We start from the raw sequence: 16,237 nt of genomic DNA on the forward strand, positions 1-16,237 counted from the left end.
AAGCGGTGTTTATAACCTCCCCTGCTGAAACCATCACTCAGCTCCCTCCTCCTCGGCCAAAGTTTCCTGTTTCCCTTTTTAAAACTCGTGCTGACGAAACGCTCCCACATCCACTCACCACCACTCTCCACGCATCGCAAATCAAAGCCAAGGGTTTTCCTCCCCCGACGAAAACATCACTCAGCTGCGTGTCGGCTCGGCTCTGAGCCTTCATTAAACTTTCATAACGGCAAATGAAAGTCTGCTTCCTTTCCAGTCCCTTGCCTCATACATTAACATCTAGTATTTGCTGGAGGCGTATATCCACAATGACCACGACTGCACACACGTGAGCCCTCTCGAGCCATCGAGACAATCATGATCTGCCGATTGTGGAACATAAGACACAATCTCCCTGACAAAACATGGCAATCAATTAAAACTTTCAAAAATATATATTTCATTCAAGAATAATTTATTTGTCAAATAATTCGGATAAATTAATATTTAAAAAATAAAAATAAAAACGGACGGTCAACCATGTTATGAGCGTTGGTGTTGCATTGTTTGTCCACCAGAGGGCGCTCTACAACATCCCTGTTGGAAACACTGATCTTTTTTTTGTTAATGTGGTTTTCTTTGTTTTTTTTGTTGGTATTTTTACAAATTTATTTATCAGAACTCAATATCAGAACTGCTATATTTTGATGTTCCTCTGTTCTGTTGTGACAATAAAACAAATTGATAACATACTATTTTAGTGAGAACTCATAAATAACTACAAATAACTAATTAGTTAGGGAAATCTGTTTTAGTACGTGTTTCTGGTTTTGTTTGTATAAATACGTATCGGCCGATAAATCGGAATATCGGATTTTTAAATAACCAATTATTCGTATCGATATCGGCCTTAAAACTCCTTTATCGGTCGGGCTCTAGAACTGACCACAGACAGTTTCCTTGTTAATGGACTCACGGCGGTGTCATGCTGAATGAATATAGGGGAAACACAATGGATGTCTGGCTAATTATTTTTTGCACATAGGTTCCCGTAGGCTGGTAAAATGTAAAATGTAAAAATGTTAAAATTAAAATGCGTTCTCCACAAGATTAAAACTCAGTTTCTGAAACATCAAATACAGTGAAACCCAATCCTTACAAGATGACCTTAGTTTCACACAAGATGTCCTTTAATGTTGAACTAATATTGCTCATATCTCCTGCTTTCATTAAGAAACCACAGTTATAACATCAACATAAAGAGTTTATTAATGTAAAGAGCGTAGCCACTGATCTACAGATTAAATAACATTTACCATAAACCATTGCAAAATATATCATAACCAAAACTTTTTTTTAATTTTTTTACTTTGAGCAAGTACAAAAGGTTTTTGTGGGATACTGATACAGCTTTTGGTGCTTCACACTCATAGTTTTTAAGTTTTTAGTTTTTAACTATGAAAAAGATCAAATCTGGTTTGTGTGGTTTTCGAAGAGAAGTTGTGACTTCTGGTTAAACTGGTGGAGCCTGATTGAAGTCTGAGATCGAAACCAACTGCATCCCCCAAAAAGACTGATACAGCTTTTGGTGCTTCGGACTCATGAAAAAGATCAAATCTGGTTTGTGTGGTTTGGAAGAGATCAAAACCAACTGCATCCCCCAAAAAGCCGTTTTTAACAATAATCTTACAACATATCTATCTATTTTTGTTGCTACATATTGGCATGGGGATAACAACAATGTAACTCATATAGGTTAGTGTATGAAGCCGGTGGATGCCCATGCTCCTCTATAAAGAGCGGGGATAGGACCAGCAGCAGAAGGAGGTCTCACTCTACAATTTCTGGCATTTCTTTTGTGCCTCCCGCAACTTTAACGGAGTCAGTGTGTAGCGACACAGAGCTCAGTCAACCTTCCCTGGATAAATAAACTTTATGAGAAGATCAATCTGAGAAGACGTTCAAAGTTAATCACATTTCACTCCATAACATCACACTGACACACACGCAGAACATTTCAATAAACAGTGGATTCAAAATACAAAAGCATCACCAAGAGTTTGAAAAGAGAGAGAGAAGCTCATTCACACCAAGGGCTGGGTTTTCAGAGATGGTATACATGCAGTGATCGATGCATAAACAAATTGATGAGGCAATGAATCAATGAGCATTTTGACGATGAGAAGCAGCATCAGGAGCCAAAAGTAGACAGTAAGAGTCAAGAGACAATTAACATTCAGTAGACATATTTAGCCTTTTTGCAACAAATCCACAAATCTCATTTCAAATGAAGCGTCCCCTTCTGACCTTGTGAAAAATAACAACCTTCCAGAGAAATTGAAATAAATTCACAATCATTTCCAAATCACAGAACTCATTTTGCGAGAGCACTGACCCGCCGCTTAATCTGCTGTGAAAAAAAGTTGCCAAAGTCGACTAAAGTGCTCTTCAACACTGAGGAGTAAACACGTCTCTCAGTCCACTTCTGAACTAATCACCACCAACAGCATCATCCTGCTTGGAATTGTAATTACAGCATGAACCCTAAGGACTATTACCGCGTTTTTCCATTCCATGGTACCTGCTCGCCTCGCCTCTACTCGCCCGTTAATGTTTTTTTCCCCTGGTACCTGCCAACAGGTACTTTTTTTAGTACTATGTCCGTCGAGGTTCCAAGTGAGTTGAGGCGATACCAAAAGGTGATGTGAAAACTTGCTGTCTACTGATTGGTCAGATAGAATTGTCACTATTCACCGTGTCATCATTGCTAGTGACAGACCCCCCGTCCTGTACAAAACCGTCATTTTTAAATAGTTTAACCTGCAGGGTTTTTGCTGCCTCCAAATTGGTATTCAAGAAAAGAAAAGACCGGGAGCACAAAAGGAGCAACCCGGGACAACAGAGCACTACAAGGAAAGCAGATCAGACAGGGCACATCCCCAAGGAAAAGGAGCAGATCAGACAGGGAGCACATACAGGGAACAGGGCAGATAAAAGAAAAAGGGAGCAATACAGGGAGCAGAATCAGACAGGGAGCACATAAGGGGAGCAGCACATGAAGCATTTTCCCATTAACTTCTGAGATCCCTTTCTGAATTTTGTTTTTTCAAGGCCGGGTCGATGGTCCTCTTTTTTGGAAATCAAAATACGGCCACCCTACTCGAGTGAAAAAAAACTCCACAAAGTGCCTGTAGCTAGCTAGAAACATGAGATTTAAGCATGACAACAGATTATTTTAGCACCCTTTGTCTACCAGAGAGCACAAGTTAGCTGTTAGTAAGCTAATGTTAATTATGCAAACGTAATACAATAGCTTTCTGATTTATCCACATTCCACTAACACAAGTTATGTCGTATGTTAAAGTTTGTGTACAAATTATAGCTTTGTCCCAGTCCCAGTCCTGTCTGGTGTCTCTGTGTGACATGTCCTGGCAGCACAGGTTTTTTTCGGGATGCCAGAAGTGAAAATAAGAGGAAGCTTGGCATGAAACAAAGTTCATCCACATCTGTTTGGTGACATCCAGACAAACAGGCAGACTTGCATAGCGTGTTGCGAGCGAGGCCGATGACACGGCCTGTGTGCTCCGGTTGTTATTATTTGGGGCCTGTCTCTTCCTGTTAGCGTCTACACGCTGTGTGCAGCCGCCTGCTGCCAGACGCTGTCACCGATGACATTTCCAGCACCAGAGAAGAGAGGAAAATCCGATCTGTCAGTAACACACGCTACCTGTTTCCCTCCATCACTCCCGGCCTTGCTTTTTGTTCTCTGTCCTGTAATTGCTCTTTGTCGTTTCCTCTGTTTTCCCCCCCTCATTCCATTGTGTCCACATGCTCTCTCTCTTCATGTATGATCTCTAGTTCTCACTTTCAGTCGAGTTGACTGACTCGCTGCTTTTGCTTCTTCACTGACTCTACTCTCCTGTCTGACTCACTTTTGTTGGCACAAATACGACATGAACAGTGCTGCCAAAGCGTCTAACATTTGCTGCTGTCATCCGACTTTCATTTCGGCTTCATTAACTGCTTTTTATTCCCAAGTCATAGTGTAGAAAAAGTTGAGAAAGAAGGCCACTTTGCATGTTGAAAGAATTTGTACAAGTCTTCTACAAAAAACGTTGAATCAGCTTGATTTTCCAGGAAAAAAAGCAACAGATGAACACTGTGTTGCTTCCCCACTTGATGATGTTGTGATACGATGAATGCAATGATCAAAATGATATACAAAATGTAAGCCACATTATAAACTACAGGCCAAGTTACTGACAAGTGACAAATGAAAACAAAATGACAAGTGTGACTGGGGATGAACCACGATGGTGTGAAACAGGAAGACAAACAATGAAATGTAAATGTGTGTGTGTGTGATGTTGATGATGATGAAGGTGAAAACCAGCAGCCCCCCCCCCCACACACACACACCTTCCTTGCCTGGTCATTGTCTTCGATCTGAGCCAGATCCCTGCCGCTTGCCTGGGCGATCCTCTTTCCCGACACCAGGTTCCCCACCATCACAGACGCTGGACCGATCTCTGAGCAAGAGGAGGTGAAGGAGGAGGAGGAGGGAGGAGGAGGAGGAGGAGGAATAAGAGAAAAGGAAACAATCTGTGAGATTACAGGCCGTTTAATGCTTCTTCTATCATGTGTAGCCATCTTAAGAGTTCAAGAGTTCAAGAGGTCATAAGACACATCTCCAAAATTTCTTTTTATAAGCTGTTTTACATAACTTATGATTGAACATGTCGTTGCTTAGTTCAGTTTCGAGAAACTAACGGCACTTGTGTATACACATGTGTATAATTCGCTGCATAACCCTCCCCCATCCCGTCACATCGTACCTGGCTGCTTCTGCCGGGGTTTGGGCAGGTTGGTGACGCAGGTGTGGGGACACATGAGCACGTTGCAGGGGTGCAGCGCCCCCTCCAGGAACAGCTGTTTGGTCTCCGACAGGTGGATACCACCCAAGGGAGTCTTGGGCAGAGTGTTGGAGGGCACCAGAGCCAGGCAGTACACCCCCACCTGATGGATGCCGTCTATTGCCTGGAAAGTTGATAAGGGTTTGACTTTAAATGGCAGAATGAAAGTGTCTCTTTAATTCTTGAACCTCCTCCTCTGTGGCAGGAGGCTGGGGTCCATCGGGACCAAAACCTCACACCATGACAACAGTTCCTCTCTGTGTGTCTGTAGGTGTATGGTGTATGTGGTGGCACCCAAGGGTGTTCCTCAACTCTGTAAAACGAACGAGATCGGAGAGTTGCCCATCTGGATGAGCTGTTGAGACCTTTGTATTAAGAAACAAAAGTGTGTGTGTGTGCGTGTGTGCGTGTGTGAGCATGTGTGTGTGTGTGAGAGCGTGTGTGTGTGAGAGCGTGTGTGTGTGTGTATACCTGCAGAACTCGGCTCATCCACTGGAAGCTGTCTTCCTCGGTGGAGTCGGGCCGCTGCTCCGCCACCACCACGATCCTCTCATCATGCAGCACGGTGATGGAGAACACCGCTATCCTGAAAACACAAACAACAATAACTCAATCTCTTGGGAAAGTAATAACATTCATTATTAGTTTCACTTGTTCTCATTTTAAACAAATTGTATATCCGTATAGAAAACACGTTTTCTATCAGCTCAGTCCGCTACTTTTTTTCTAAAAAAATTCCAGTGCTGGTTCCATAGAAATAAAAATTGATAAAAAGGCTATTTCCATTCAAATCAACGAAGCAGAATGGTCGGAGCAGCAGCCATTTTTGTGTGTACCGTCGCCATGGACACTTACCTGCCCCTGTACACAAACTTCATCGGCTCCACAGCGAGCGCCGTGGCGACGATGTCGTCGGCGTTGTGCTGCCGCCCTCCGACCACCATCAGACCGTCCATCTTCCCCGCCACGAAGATAAGCCCAGCGGGTCCGATGAACCCCAGCAGGCCGGTCCTGGTGAAGGGGAACTCACCGATGGGGGCCCCGGTGTTGCTCACAGGGAAGACCTGCGGAGTTTTTTTAAAAACCTCCTATCATGCTGATTTTCTCGTCATATTTTTGTCATACTGCACATTGTTGCTCCAGGACTTTCACCCTGGAGACAGGGGTTCATTTCCCGCGTGTCACATTTCCTAAAAACCAACTGTCCCGTTCTTCTTTACCTAAACCCAACCGTCCCGTTCTTGTCCCGCATGTCACGTAAACGTAGGCTACCTTTCATAAGCCCAGCCACGCTCTTTCCCTAAACCTACTCGCATCCAAAGTGATGCTAATATTCCCGACCCAGCGCATTTAGATAAAACGTGTCCTTTTTTTCTAAAGGTGACTTTTAGCGTCAAAAACATAGCCAAAGGCACCGGACCAAGCGTCCTTATTTTACGCAATGGGAGTGAGAATGTGTTGCAGAAGCAGAGTATGAGGGCATCACGCTAGCATCTAGGCGAGCGTTATGACGTGTTACAAAGTGACGCACGTTTGTCACAGACGTAAAGGCTGGACTGCAATAGAGCGGGTTTCTGTTGGAGATGGTAAGTGCCTTTGAAGTGGATCTTTAAAGATCTTTAAAGCAGACGATGAGAAAAAAAGTTTGCAGGCCAGGAAGTTCATTAAAGCGCCCACATTCAGCTCATTTTCAGGTTCATAATTGTATTTTGAGGTTGTACGGAACAGGTTTCCATGGTTTCGTTTTCATAAAACACCATGTTTTTGTTGTACCGCACATTGCTGCAGATCCTGTTTCCACCCTGCGTGTTCGGGTCTCTGTTTTAGCAACAGAGTGAGACATCTCCACTCTCTATACTATCTTTGTTGGGAGCTGCACATGCTCAGTAGCTCGGTAAGATCCCATCAGCTAGATAACTCTTTCTCCAGCTTTAGTCAGTCCAAGGCAGGATTAGCTGGGAGACTTCTTCTAGACCAGGACCACTTGTGGAATCAGAAATCAGAATCAGAAATACTTTATTGACCCCCAAAGGGAAACTCTGTGTTGCAGCTGCACAAATAGTAGAAATATCAGAGTAGAAATATAAAAAAAGAAATATAAGGAGTGTGGATATGTACGGTATTTACATAGTTAAAGGAATATTATGATACAGTATTTACATGATTAACATAATTAAGGAGTTGCAATGGTGAAAAGTATAATAATAATAATAATAATACTAGTAGTATCAGTTGAGTATTGCACACATTTCAGGCCAGTGTTATTGCACAAAACAGATAATATTGTCCAGTTTTAACCTCTAAGTGTGTGTGTGTGTGTGTCATACACTTAGAGGGAGGAGTTATAAAGTTTGATGGCCACAGGCAGCGATGACTTCCTGTGGCGCTCTGTGGTGCATTTTGGGAGAATGAGTCTATCACTGAAAGTGCTCGTATGAATGAGCAGCAAGCCATGGAGTGATGGCTGTAGAATACCTGCAGAACAGGGACAGGAAGTAGTTCTTTTGGAGATTATGGTCAACTAGTGTGTGTTGTAGCAGTGTTTTGCCACTGAGAACGAGCTAGCATGCTAGCGCCAGCCTGCTACGGTTAGCCACCTCGTCTCGGCTAGTGACGTAGAAAGCCGTGCAGATCATGAACATCTCACCCGGAGACTGAAGGCCGAGGACATTCAGAAACCAGATCCCGCTCAAAACAGCATGGGTAGAAGCACCAGGAAACACCAAAATCCTTCACACACACACACACACACACACACACACACACACACACACTCTCACCTCAAAGGTGTTCTTGGTCAAGCCAGCCAGACCGTAGTAGGACGTTCCCGTGGCAACAGTACAAACACACAACTCTCCGATCTCGTCCGTTTTACAGAGCTGAGGAACACCTTCGGGCTTCACCACGCACATCATGCCTACAGACACACAGACGGGAACAAGTAGAAATTCTTAATAATGATAATTTGTGTAGTTTTACCTGAACATTACCTCTGTTAATCAACAAGAAATGATTAGGAGGACCGTTTTCAAGTGAAATATGGGGTCAATATATACAAGTCTTACTTTAGTTAAAGTATCGGGTAAAAAATTGAAAATAATTCCTGCATTCATGTAATAAATGATACCAGTAAAATGGGGATTTTCAAGTTATGAATGTATAATGAAGACAGAAAGAAAAGTCTTAAAAGCAAAACCCAGAGATTGTAGTTGTATTGTAGTTTTTTTTCCACATCTTTGTCTGGAATCTAAAGATCTGTATGTTGCTCTGAATCAGTGGTTCTCAAAGTGGGGTCCCGAGACCCACAGGGGTCCTTGAGGGGGTTCCAGGGGGACCCCAGCAAAATGTGAACTAAATTTATTTTCACTATAATTCCATCCACAAGTAACACAATCAAAGAATGTCTAACTATTTTGGTCGTGGCTTCCGTAGACTTTCTGTAATAAACATCGAAAAGCAAAAATCCTATCAAGTGGGGACCCTGGGACAAAATCTCAAAAAAAATGGGGGTCTGTGGTCTAATTTGTGTCAGTTTGGGGGTCCCTGATGTCAAAAGGTTTGAGAACCAGCGCTCTAAATGCTTCTTTCAGATGTTGGAAAAAAACTCCAGCTGTCAGTTAAATAGTAAAGCGTACAATTTTGTCCTTGAAAAAAGTAGAAAGTCTCCCAAAAACTCAAAGTCCCAGAAGCCCCTCCTGTACTCACCCCCGGGCATGACGGAGCCGACGTCCTGCAGCGTGAGCACCGACAGCTTCTCCTCCGAGTCGACCCGGATCACGCCGTGACTCAGGCCCTGCATGGACAGGATGCCGCGTCCGGGGGGGTCGCTGCCCTCCTCCACGGGTCTGCAAGAAGGGGGGGGGGGGGGGGGGGACAGCCAATCAGATCGCTCAGAAGGGGGATGGGAGCGCAGTGTGTGCGCCATTCAAGTTAATTGCGATGAGAATGTTTAAATCCTGTTAGTCAAGACATTCCTTTGAGATAATAATTGTTAATATGTAGGGAGAAGTTGTTTAGTGTGGACTTTTTAAAATGTAAAGAACGTTTTGGAAAGTTAAGACATTTCGTGATAAAAAAAAATGTTTTGGTACATTTTCAAGAAGTTAGGACAGGAAGGGATGGGGATTTGTTTTTATTAATAATGGGGATTTCTTTCTTTTTAAATGAGGACATTTTTGGAAAGTGACGATATTTTATGATAAAGGAGGACAAGTTTAATTAAGCGAGGACATTTAATAAAAAAATAAAAAACTAGGAATGTTTTTATAAAGTGGGGACAACCGGGAAGTAAAGACATTTTAGGAAAGTTGCAATATTTCTTTAAAAATATTTTTGCCAAATATCATAATAATATTTTTAGTAAGTGTGGACATTTTCGGAAAGGGATCAGATGTCACAGGTTGTTGTTTTTTTTAAATAAGTTTTAAAGCAGCTCTTCTGAAAATAAAGCGAGTTCATTACAACCCCACCCGCTGGGGCAATGTGCTGTTTATTAGCCTGTGTGTGGCACAACCTTAAAACACACGAACACTTAAAACACACACACACACACACACACACACACACACACACACACACACACACACACACACCACAAGGATTTTACAGTGCCCTAATTAAGAGCCTGAATGGATGATGAAAGAGGTGGAAAAGTTGTAAGTTTAGTCTTTCAAAAGCCACAAAACTGTAAAGTAAGAGGTTTGATTGAGCTAAAAAATAAGAGCAGGGCATAGTGGAAGGGAGGAAAAGCAACTTATTATTAGGGAAAACTGGAGTTAAGGCCATAAAATAAGGGATTTCATACCAGTGTTTTGTTATTTCTTTACTGATTTGTGGGTATTAATTTACTTGAAGGTATCTACATAAGAGTGACACACACCTTTTTTTATTCATTAAATTTAAATTACATTTAGGAGCAACTCTATAAATGTGCTTTGACTTGTTACGACTATAAAAGCCACAAATGCCGTCCATATGCATTTTTGTGTGTATCTTGGGATGGTTCACATGTGCACACACCAATGAAAAGCCATATGCATGCGTGAGTGTGTGTGTGTGTGTGTGTTGTGTGTGTGTGTGTGTGAGTACCTCCTTAAAGCTACAGTCAGGGCCTCGGGGGAGCTGGCACAGGGACATATGACCTCGGGCTTCAAACCTTTCGTCTGGAACACGTTGAGGAAGGCGTCACAGGACGAGATGGACCCTGAGAGACACAATTTGAAAAGTCCCTCTGTGTGAGCACTACCCCGGCAGCCAAAGTGGAAGCAGCTCATTACTCATTACATATTCTTCATGCCATAAATGTAATTTATAATAGAATTTTAGCCACACTCCAAGATGGCCATATTTGGTATGTTGCAAATCTTTAGAAATTCAAATCATAAAACACAAATGAACCATTAATTAACCCTTAATACGCTATTTGACTATAGCCCGATCTATATATCGGTGGGCTGATATTATCAGCTCATGTTATCGGCCATTATTAAGCATTTCCCGATCTATTGGTTTATAATGGCGCTTCATTTTGTGTGATTAGATCGTTAAAATAGGGCCCGTTGACTTTGCTTTTGCACCGCCCACAGTGCACATGTGATGTTTCTAGAGAGCGTGTTCTTACAGGGATTCGAACCGTCAGCCACCACCAGCATGCGCAGGGAGCTCAGGTTGATGTCCCGCTGCTCCCGGTGGGCCACCAGAGCCCAGTGCATGTCCCGCGACTTCACGCACGCCACCTTGGCTAAAAACACACACCAACAGCAAACATATATTCATCCACATTTAGTCACTATAAACTCCTGGTTAGGGTTAGGATAAGCAGACACTCCATCAGACAGACAACATTTAATATGACCTCGTTTTACTAGTAAAAGATTATAATAGAAAACTGCTTTAAAAGCCTTTTTTATGATTATTTTTTGGGGCTTTTCCCTTTATTAAAGTGACAGTGGATAGACATGAAAGGGGGAGAGAGATGGGGGATGACATAAAGCAAAGGGCATAAGGTCGGATTTGAACCCGGGCCGCTGCAGGACTCCGCCAACATGGGGGTCACACTCTCACTGGGTGAACTAGAGGCTGCCTCCAGCCTTTGTGAACCTTTTGAAGACATTTTGTCCCTGTTGGACACCATAGCTGCCGTTTGTATAAGGAAACAGCAAGAAAATACAGTCACTGTATCAAACTGTGTGTTTTAAAGCTACGCAGCAGGTTTCCCTCAAACTCTGATCTGCTGGATCACAATGTTAAAAAAGAAAGACGCTTAAAGTGGTATCAGTTTACAGTAACTCAAGTAACATGTGCATGATTTATACATGTTGAAATGGGAAATTTCCAGCAGTGTCTGCAATGAGTTTGGGTGGATTTGGTTACCTTTGTTCTGGCAGACTTTTTGGATCCAGGACAGAGGGTTGACCTTCATTAGAGCGTAGGGAATACTGATGACATGCATCATGTTCATCACACTCTGACAGAGACAGAGACAGAGACAGAGACAGAGACAGGGAGAAAGGAAACAAGTGTAAGGTATGTTTCAAGAGAGCTAAGTCTTATAAAGTAGCCTATGAAGTTAAAATATGTTATACATGTATAACTTTAAAGGATGGAAACCGAGACGGACAGAAAATGGACATCTTTCATTCGAATATTTAAATTTATAGTTACTATTTACGGGTCAGAAGCTTCCAAATGGCAAATTGTAAAAAAGATTTTCTATATGGTGTATTTAAAACAACTAATCAATAGTCAGTTAAATTGTGCTATTAGCTTTTATTTACTGTTTGGAATGATTAAGCGAGACAGGAAGGGTTAAGGAGAGTTTTACTTACAGTCAGGACGGCGTGCCACAGTCCTACGTCCTTCTTGAAGTCTAATACATTCACTATGGTCTCAGCTGGAGGACAGAGACACATGAGCACATGAAGGCCACAGTCAGGGAGAAAGAACACATTGTGGTGTGTGTGTGTGTGTGTGTGTGTGTGTGTGTGTGTGTGTCTTACCTTCTGTGTATGAGCAGGACTGTGTGAGGGCCTGGCAGTGTGTGAGCATGGCTATCCTCATCACCGTCACACCGAGGACACTGCCGTCCTTACAGGTCTTATACTGCACACACGGAGACAGAGACACTCAAAACCTCACACACTCATCATAAAGGTCCCATGGCACGAAAGTCTCACATTATGAGGTTTTTTAACATTAATATGAGATCCCCCAGCCGGCCTATGGTCCCCCAGTGGCTAGAAATGGTGATAGGTGTAAACAGAGTTCTGGGTTTCCTGCACCCCCTTTGAGAAAATGAAAGCTCAGATGGGCCGAGCTGGAATCTTACCCCTTATGACGTCATAAGGGGCAAAGTTACCACCCCTTTCCCTGCTTTGCCTGCCCAGAGAATTTGCCCCCCCCCATGAGAGAGAGAGACATCATGGCTTTCAAACGAGCAAAGTGGCCGTTGGTCAAAGCCACACCCCCAGCCTCCACCTAGGTCTAGTATTAGGGACCACTAAGGTCTATATAAAGAGACTTCAGATACAGTATTAGGGACCACTAAGGTCCATATAAAAGAGACTTCAGACACAGTATTAGGGGACCATTAAGGTCTATATAAAAGAGACTTCAGATACAGTATTAGGGACCACTAAGGTCTATATAAAGAGACTTCAGATACAGTATTAAGGACCACTAAGGTCTATATAAAAGAGACTTCAGATACAGTATTAGGGGACCACTAAGGTCTATATAAAAGAGACTTCAGATACAGTATTAGGGGACCACTAAGGTCTATATAAAAGAGACTTCAGACACAGTATTAGGGGACCACTAAGGTCTATATAAAAGAGACTTCAGATACAGTATTAGGGGACCACTAAGGTCTATGTAAAAGAGACTTCAGATACAGTATTAGGGACCACTAAGGTCTATATAAAAGAGACTTCAGATACAGTATTAGGGACCACTAAGGTCTATATAAAGAGACTTCAGATACAGTATTAGGGACCACTAAGGTCTTTATAAAAGAGACTTCAGATACAGTATTAGGGGACCACTAAGGTCTATATAAAAGAGACTTCAGATACAGTATCAGGGGACCACTAAGGTCTATATAAAGAGACTTCAGATACAGTATTAGGGACCACTAAGGTCTATATAAAAGAGACTTCAGATACAGTATTAGGGGACCACTAAGGTCTATATAAAAAACTTCAGATACAGTATTAGGGACCACTAAGGTCTATATAAAAGAGACTTCAGATACAGTATTAGGGACCACTAAGGTCTATATAAAAGAGACTTCAGATACAGTATTAGGGACCACTAAGGTCTATATAAAAGAGACTTCAGATACAGTATTAGGGACCACTAAGGTCTATTTAAAAGCATCCAAAGAACACCATGTCATGGGACCTTTAATACAGAAAATACAGGCAGAGGGAAGTATTTCTGCAAACACAGACACCGCCTCACACTTCTAGTGAGTCATAAGTGAAGATTGAGAAGGATTACCTCTGTTTTAGTCTAAACCTTAAAGTCTAAATCACATTAATTTTTTAAGAAAATGCTGCTTAGTTACTTTTTTTCTTTTTAAAGTGAGCTGACAAATTGAGAATGATAACCACATGTCCTTAAATGTGATTTTCAGGGACCCGTTTCCCCTCGATGGCAACAAGTGTTTTGCCTCCGACTCCCTTTGTGAAAGCCTATTTAGTTTGTCAGTGAAGCATATGAAATGATAATCGGTGTTATCAGAGTGAGAACACCGTCTGTGAAAAGATGTCTTAGCTCTCGGTCGAGTGTGCAACCATGAAAACACAAACTGGAGACATTGTGGAGACAACAACATGAATATGTTTAAGGTCCTGAATCAGATGTGAAAATGTTGATTGGTGAATTGAGATTTGCTAAAACCAAAATGGCTACTGACACTAATGGATGAGATTCTTTCCAAAATAAGATCTCTGTCAGATAAGTCTGACATGTATCTGAGAAACGACGCTGGAATTAAAAAACGAAGCACAATTAGGAGCTGCTATTAAAAGGTATGAATCATGATGAGACATTAACGTAAATGAGTCAGTGTTCCTACAGAAATATAACAAAGACATTTCCTTGGGCCCCGGTAATTTCATCTGTCTCGGCTGTCTGGTCTCTATTAAAAAACATAAGGTTGATAGTTTTTCAACCATCCCTTTACTTTCATCCTTTTCCTTTTCGCCCCTTTTTCAATCCCCGGTGCAATCAAGGAGACATTTCACCGCGCTGCCAACTACTTCTGCCCAGCCGCTTTAAAGGTGCGTCGGGTGAATTCAAAATCAATCGGACGAGATGATCCCATTGATTAGCAGCTGGTGGAGAAACATCCACCCGGCTACAGGGTGATTGGAATCCAAAAGACATGTAGGACCATTGATTTCCAGTAACGAGTAGAACTACACAGGTGGAAATGTTTCGGATCAGAAAGCTGCCCTGGAGGAGATGTGTGTCTGTGTGTGTGTGTGTCTGTGTGTGTGTGTGTGTGTGTCTGTGTGTGTGTGTGTGTGTGGTTGTGTGTGTGTGTGTGTGTGTGTGTGTGTTTGTGTGTTACCTCGATATAGGCCGTGTCTTGGTTGGCGTCCTTGATATGTGGAAACCAGTCTCGGGGGGGTTTGGAGAGGTGTTTGGACTCCGTGACGAACCACAGCAACTTGGGCCAGCCTGGACACACAGAGACAAACAACAAAACTTTTCTTTTGACATGGATTTTCAGGGCTTCCGTAGCCGAAAGACAGACAATGAAGTAGAAAAAAAAAGGTATCTGATTAAGTACTCTAGTACTATAGGTATCTGTATCACTTTATTGATACTGGTAATGGTATTTTACGATCCACATGCCTACAGCCAACCCCCAATTAGAAGTTAAACACCGCTTGTGAACAAAAGTTACATTATAAGTAAGTTAAGTAATATCTCAAACAATATAATTGGATAAAAACAGGGAGACAAGCAAATAGGATTAAAGTCAAATATAACTTCTCTATTCTTGGTAATAGATACTGATACTGATAACTGACTGAAACCAGACTGGTTCTGATATTTCTTCACTGAATTTAAGGACGGTATTGGACATCCAGCACTTAATGACACATCGCCAGTGGTTCTTAATTACATGCCTTCCACATAATACTGAGAAGACACTGATAATTGTGGATTATTTGGCCAAGTGGAAGCAAACATCAAAGTTTTATTATTAAAACGCCCAGTGCTGAGTGACAGAACGTGATTGGATGTAAAATGTGAGGGGCTGTTAATGTCTGGATTAATGCTGACCGGCCCAGGCACTGAGACAGAAGAAACAATCAGCTGAGTTTAAAGCCAGCGGATCAATAAGAAGAGCACTCCACCTTAATGAGACACACACACACACACACACACACACACACACGCACATACAGAGACAGAGACACACACACACACACAAGTCCTAAAGCCACACTGAGTGAGGAGCAGTAAATCTGGCGGCATCATGTTGCTATTTATACATCCATTACTGAAAAGCAAACGTCGTTATTAATCACTCACTAGGACACTCTCTCTCTTTTTTTTCTTTCTCTCTCTCTCTCACTCTCTCTCTCTTTCTCCGTTTAGTGCTAATGTCTCTCTATTCTCAATTCATCGTGTGTCTGCTTCTTTCGTCTTGTCGGCTGCTTCCCAATCGATTTGCGATACCACTTCACTGCCTCTCTCTGTCTCTCTCTTCCTACTCTCTCTCTCTCTAACTCTGTCTCTCTCTTTCTACTTCTACTCTCTCTTGTCTCTCTCTTCTACTCTCTCTCTCTCTCTAACTCTGTCTCTCTTTCTCTTCTACTTCTCTCTTTGTCTCTCTTTCTATTCTCTTCTAACCCGCTCTCTCTTTTACTTCTCTCTTTGTCTCTCTACTTTACTCTCTCTCTCTCCTCTACTCTGTCTCTCTCTTTCTACTTCTACTCTCTCTTTGTCTCTCTCTTTCTACTCTCTCTCTCTCTCTCTCTAACTCTGTCTCTCTTTTTACTTCTACTCTCTCTTTGTCTCTCTCTTTCTACTCTCTCTCTGTCTCTTTCTCTCTTACTCTGTCTCTCTCTTTTCTACTTCTCTACTCTCTCTTTGTCTCTCTCTCTTTCCTACTCTGTCTCTCTCTCTCTAATCTCTGTCTTCTCTCTTTCTTTCTACTCTCTCTTTGTCTCTCTCTTTCTCTCTCTCTCTCTCTCTCTTACTCTGTCTCTCTCTTTCTACTTCTACTCTCTCTTTGTCTCTCTCTTTCTACTCTCTCTCTCTCTCTACTCTGTCTCTCTCTTCTACTTCTCTCTCTTTGTCTTCTCTTCTACTCTCTCTCTCTT

At 42.3% G+C, this 16,237-nt stretch overlaps 1 protein-coding gene across 1 annotated transcript in view; it reads right to left on the bottom strand.

The window, feature by feature from the left end:
- Positions 1 to 16,237, bottom strand: part of LOC116699670 (disco-interacting protein 2 homolog C) — a 235,373-nt gene that overhangs the window by 41,330 nt on the left and 177,806 nt on the right. Inside the window, 12 exon segments of the mRNA XM_032532380.1 lie at positions 4,399 to 4,508; positions 4,815 to 5,016; positions 5,364 to 5,478; positions 5,748 to 5,956; positions 7,673 to 7,809; positions 8,598 to 8,737; positions 9,981 to 10,095; positions 10,513 to 10,632; positions 11,265 to 11,358; positions 11,720 to 11,784; positions 11,891 to 11,993; positions 14,470 to 14,579. Of these exon segments, the coding sequence (XP_032388271.1) occupies positions 4,399 to 4,508; positions 4,815 to 5,016; positions 5,364 to 5,478; positions 5,748 to 5,956; positions 7,673 to 7,809; positions 8,598 to 8,737; positions 9,981 to 10,095; positions 10,513 to 10,632; positions 11,265 to 11,358; positions 11,720 to 11,784; positions 11,891 to 11,993; positions 14,470 to 14,579 (1,520 nt within the window).

This window comes from Etheostoma spectabile, chromosome 12 (genome assembly GCF_008692095.1).
Source record: "Etheostoma spectabile isolate EspeVRDwgs_2016 chromosome 12, UIUC_Espe_1.0, whole genome shotgun sequence".
Taxonomy (NCBI): Eukaryota; Metazoa; Chordata; class Actinopteri; order Perciformes; family Percidae; genus Etheostoma; species Etheostoma spectabile.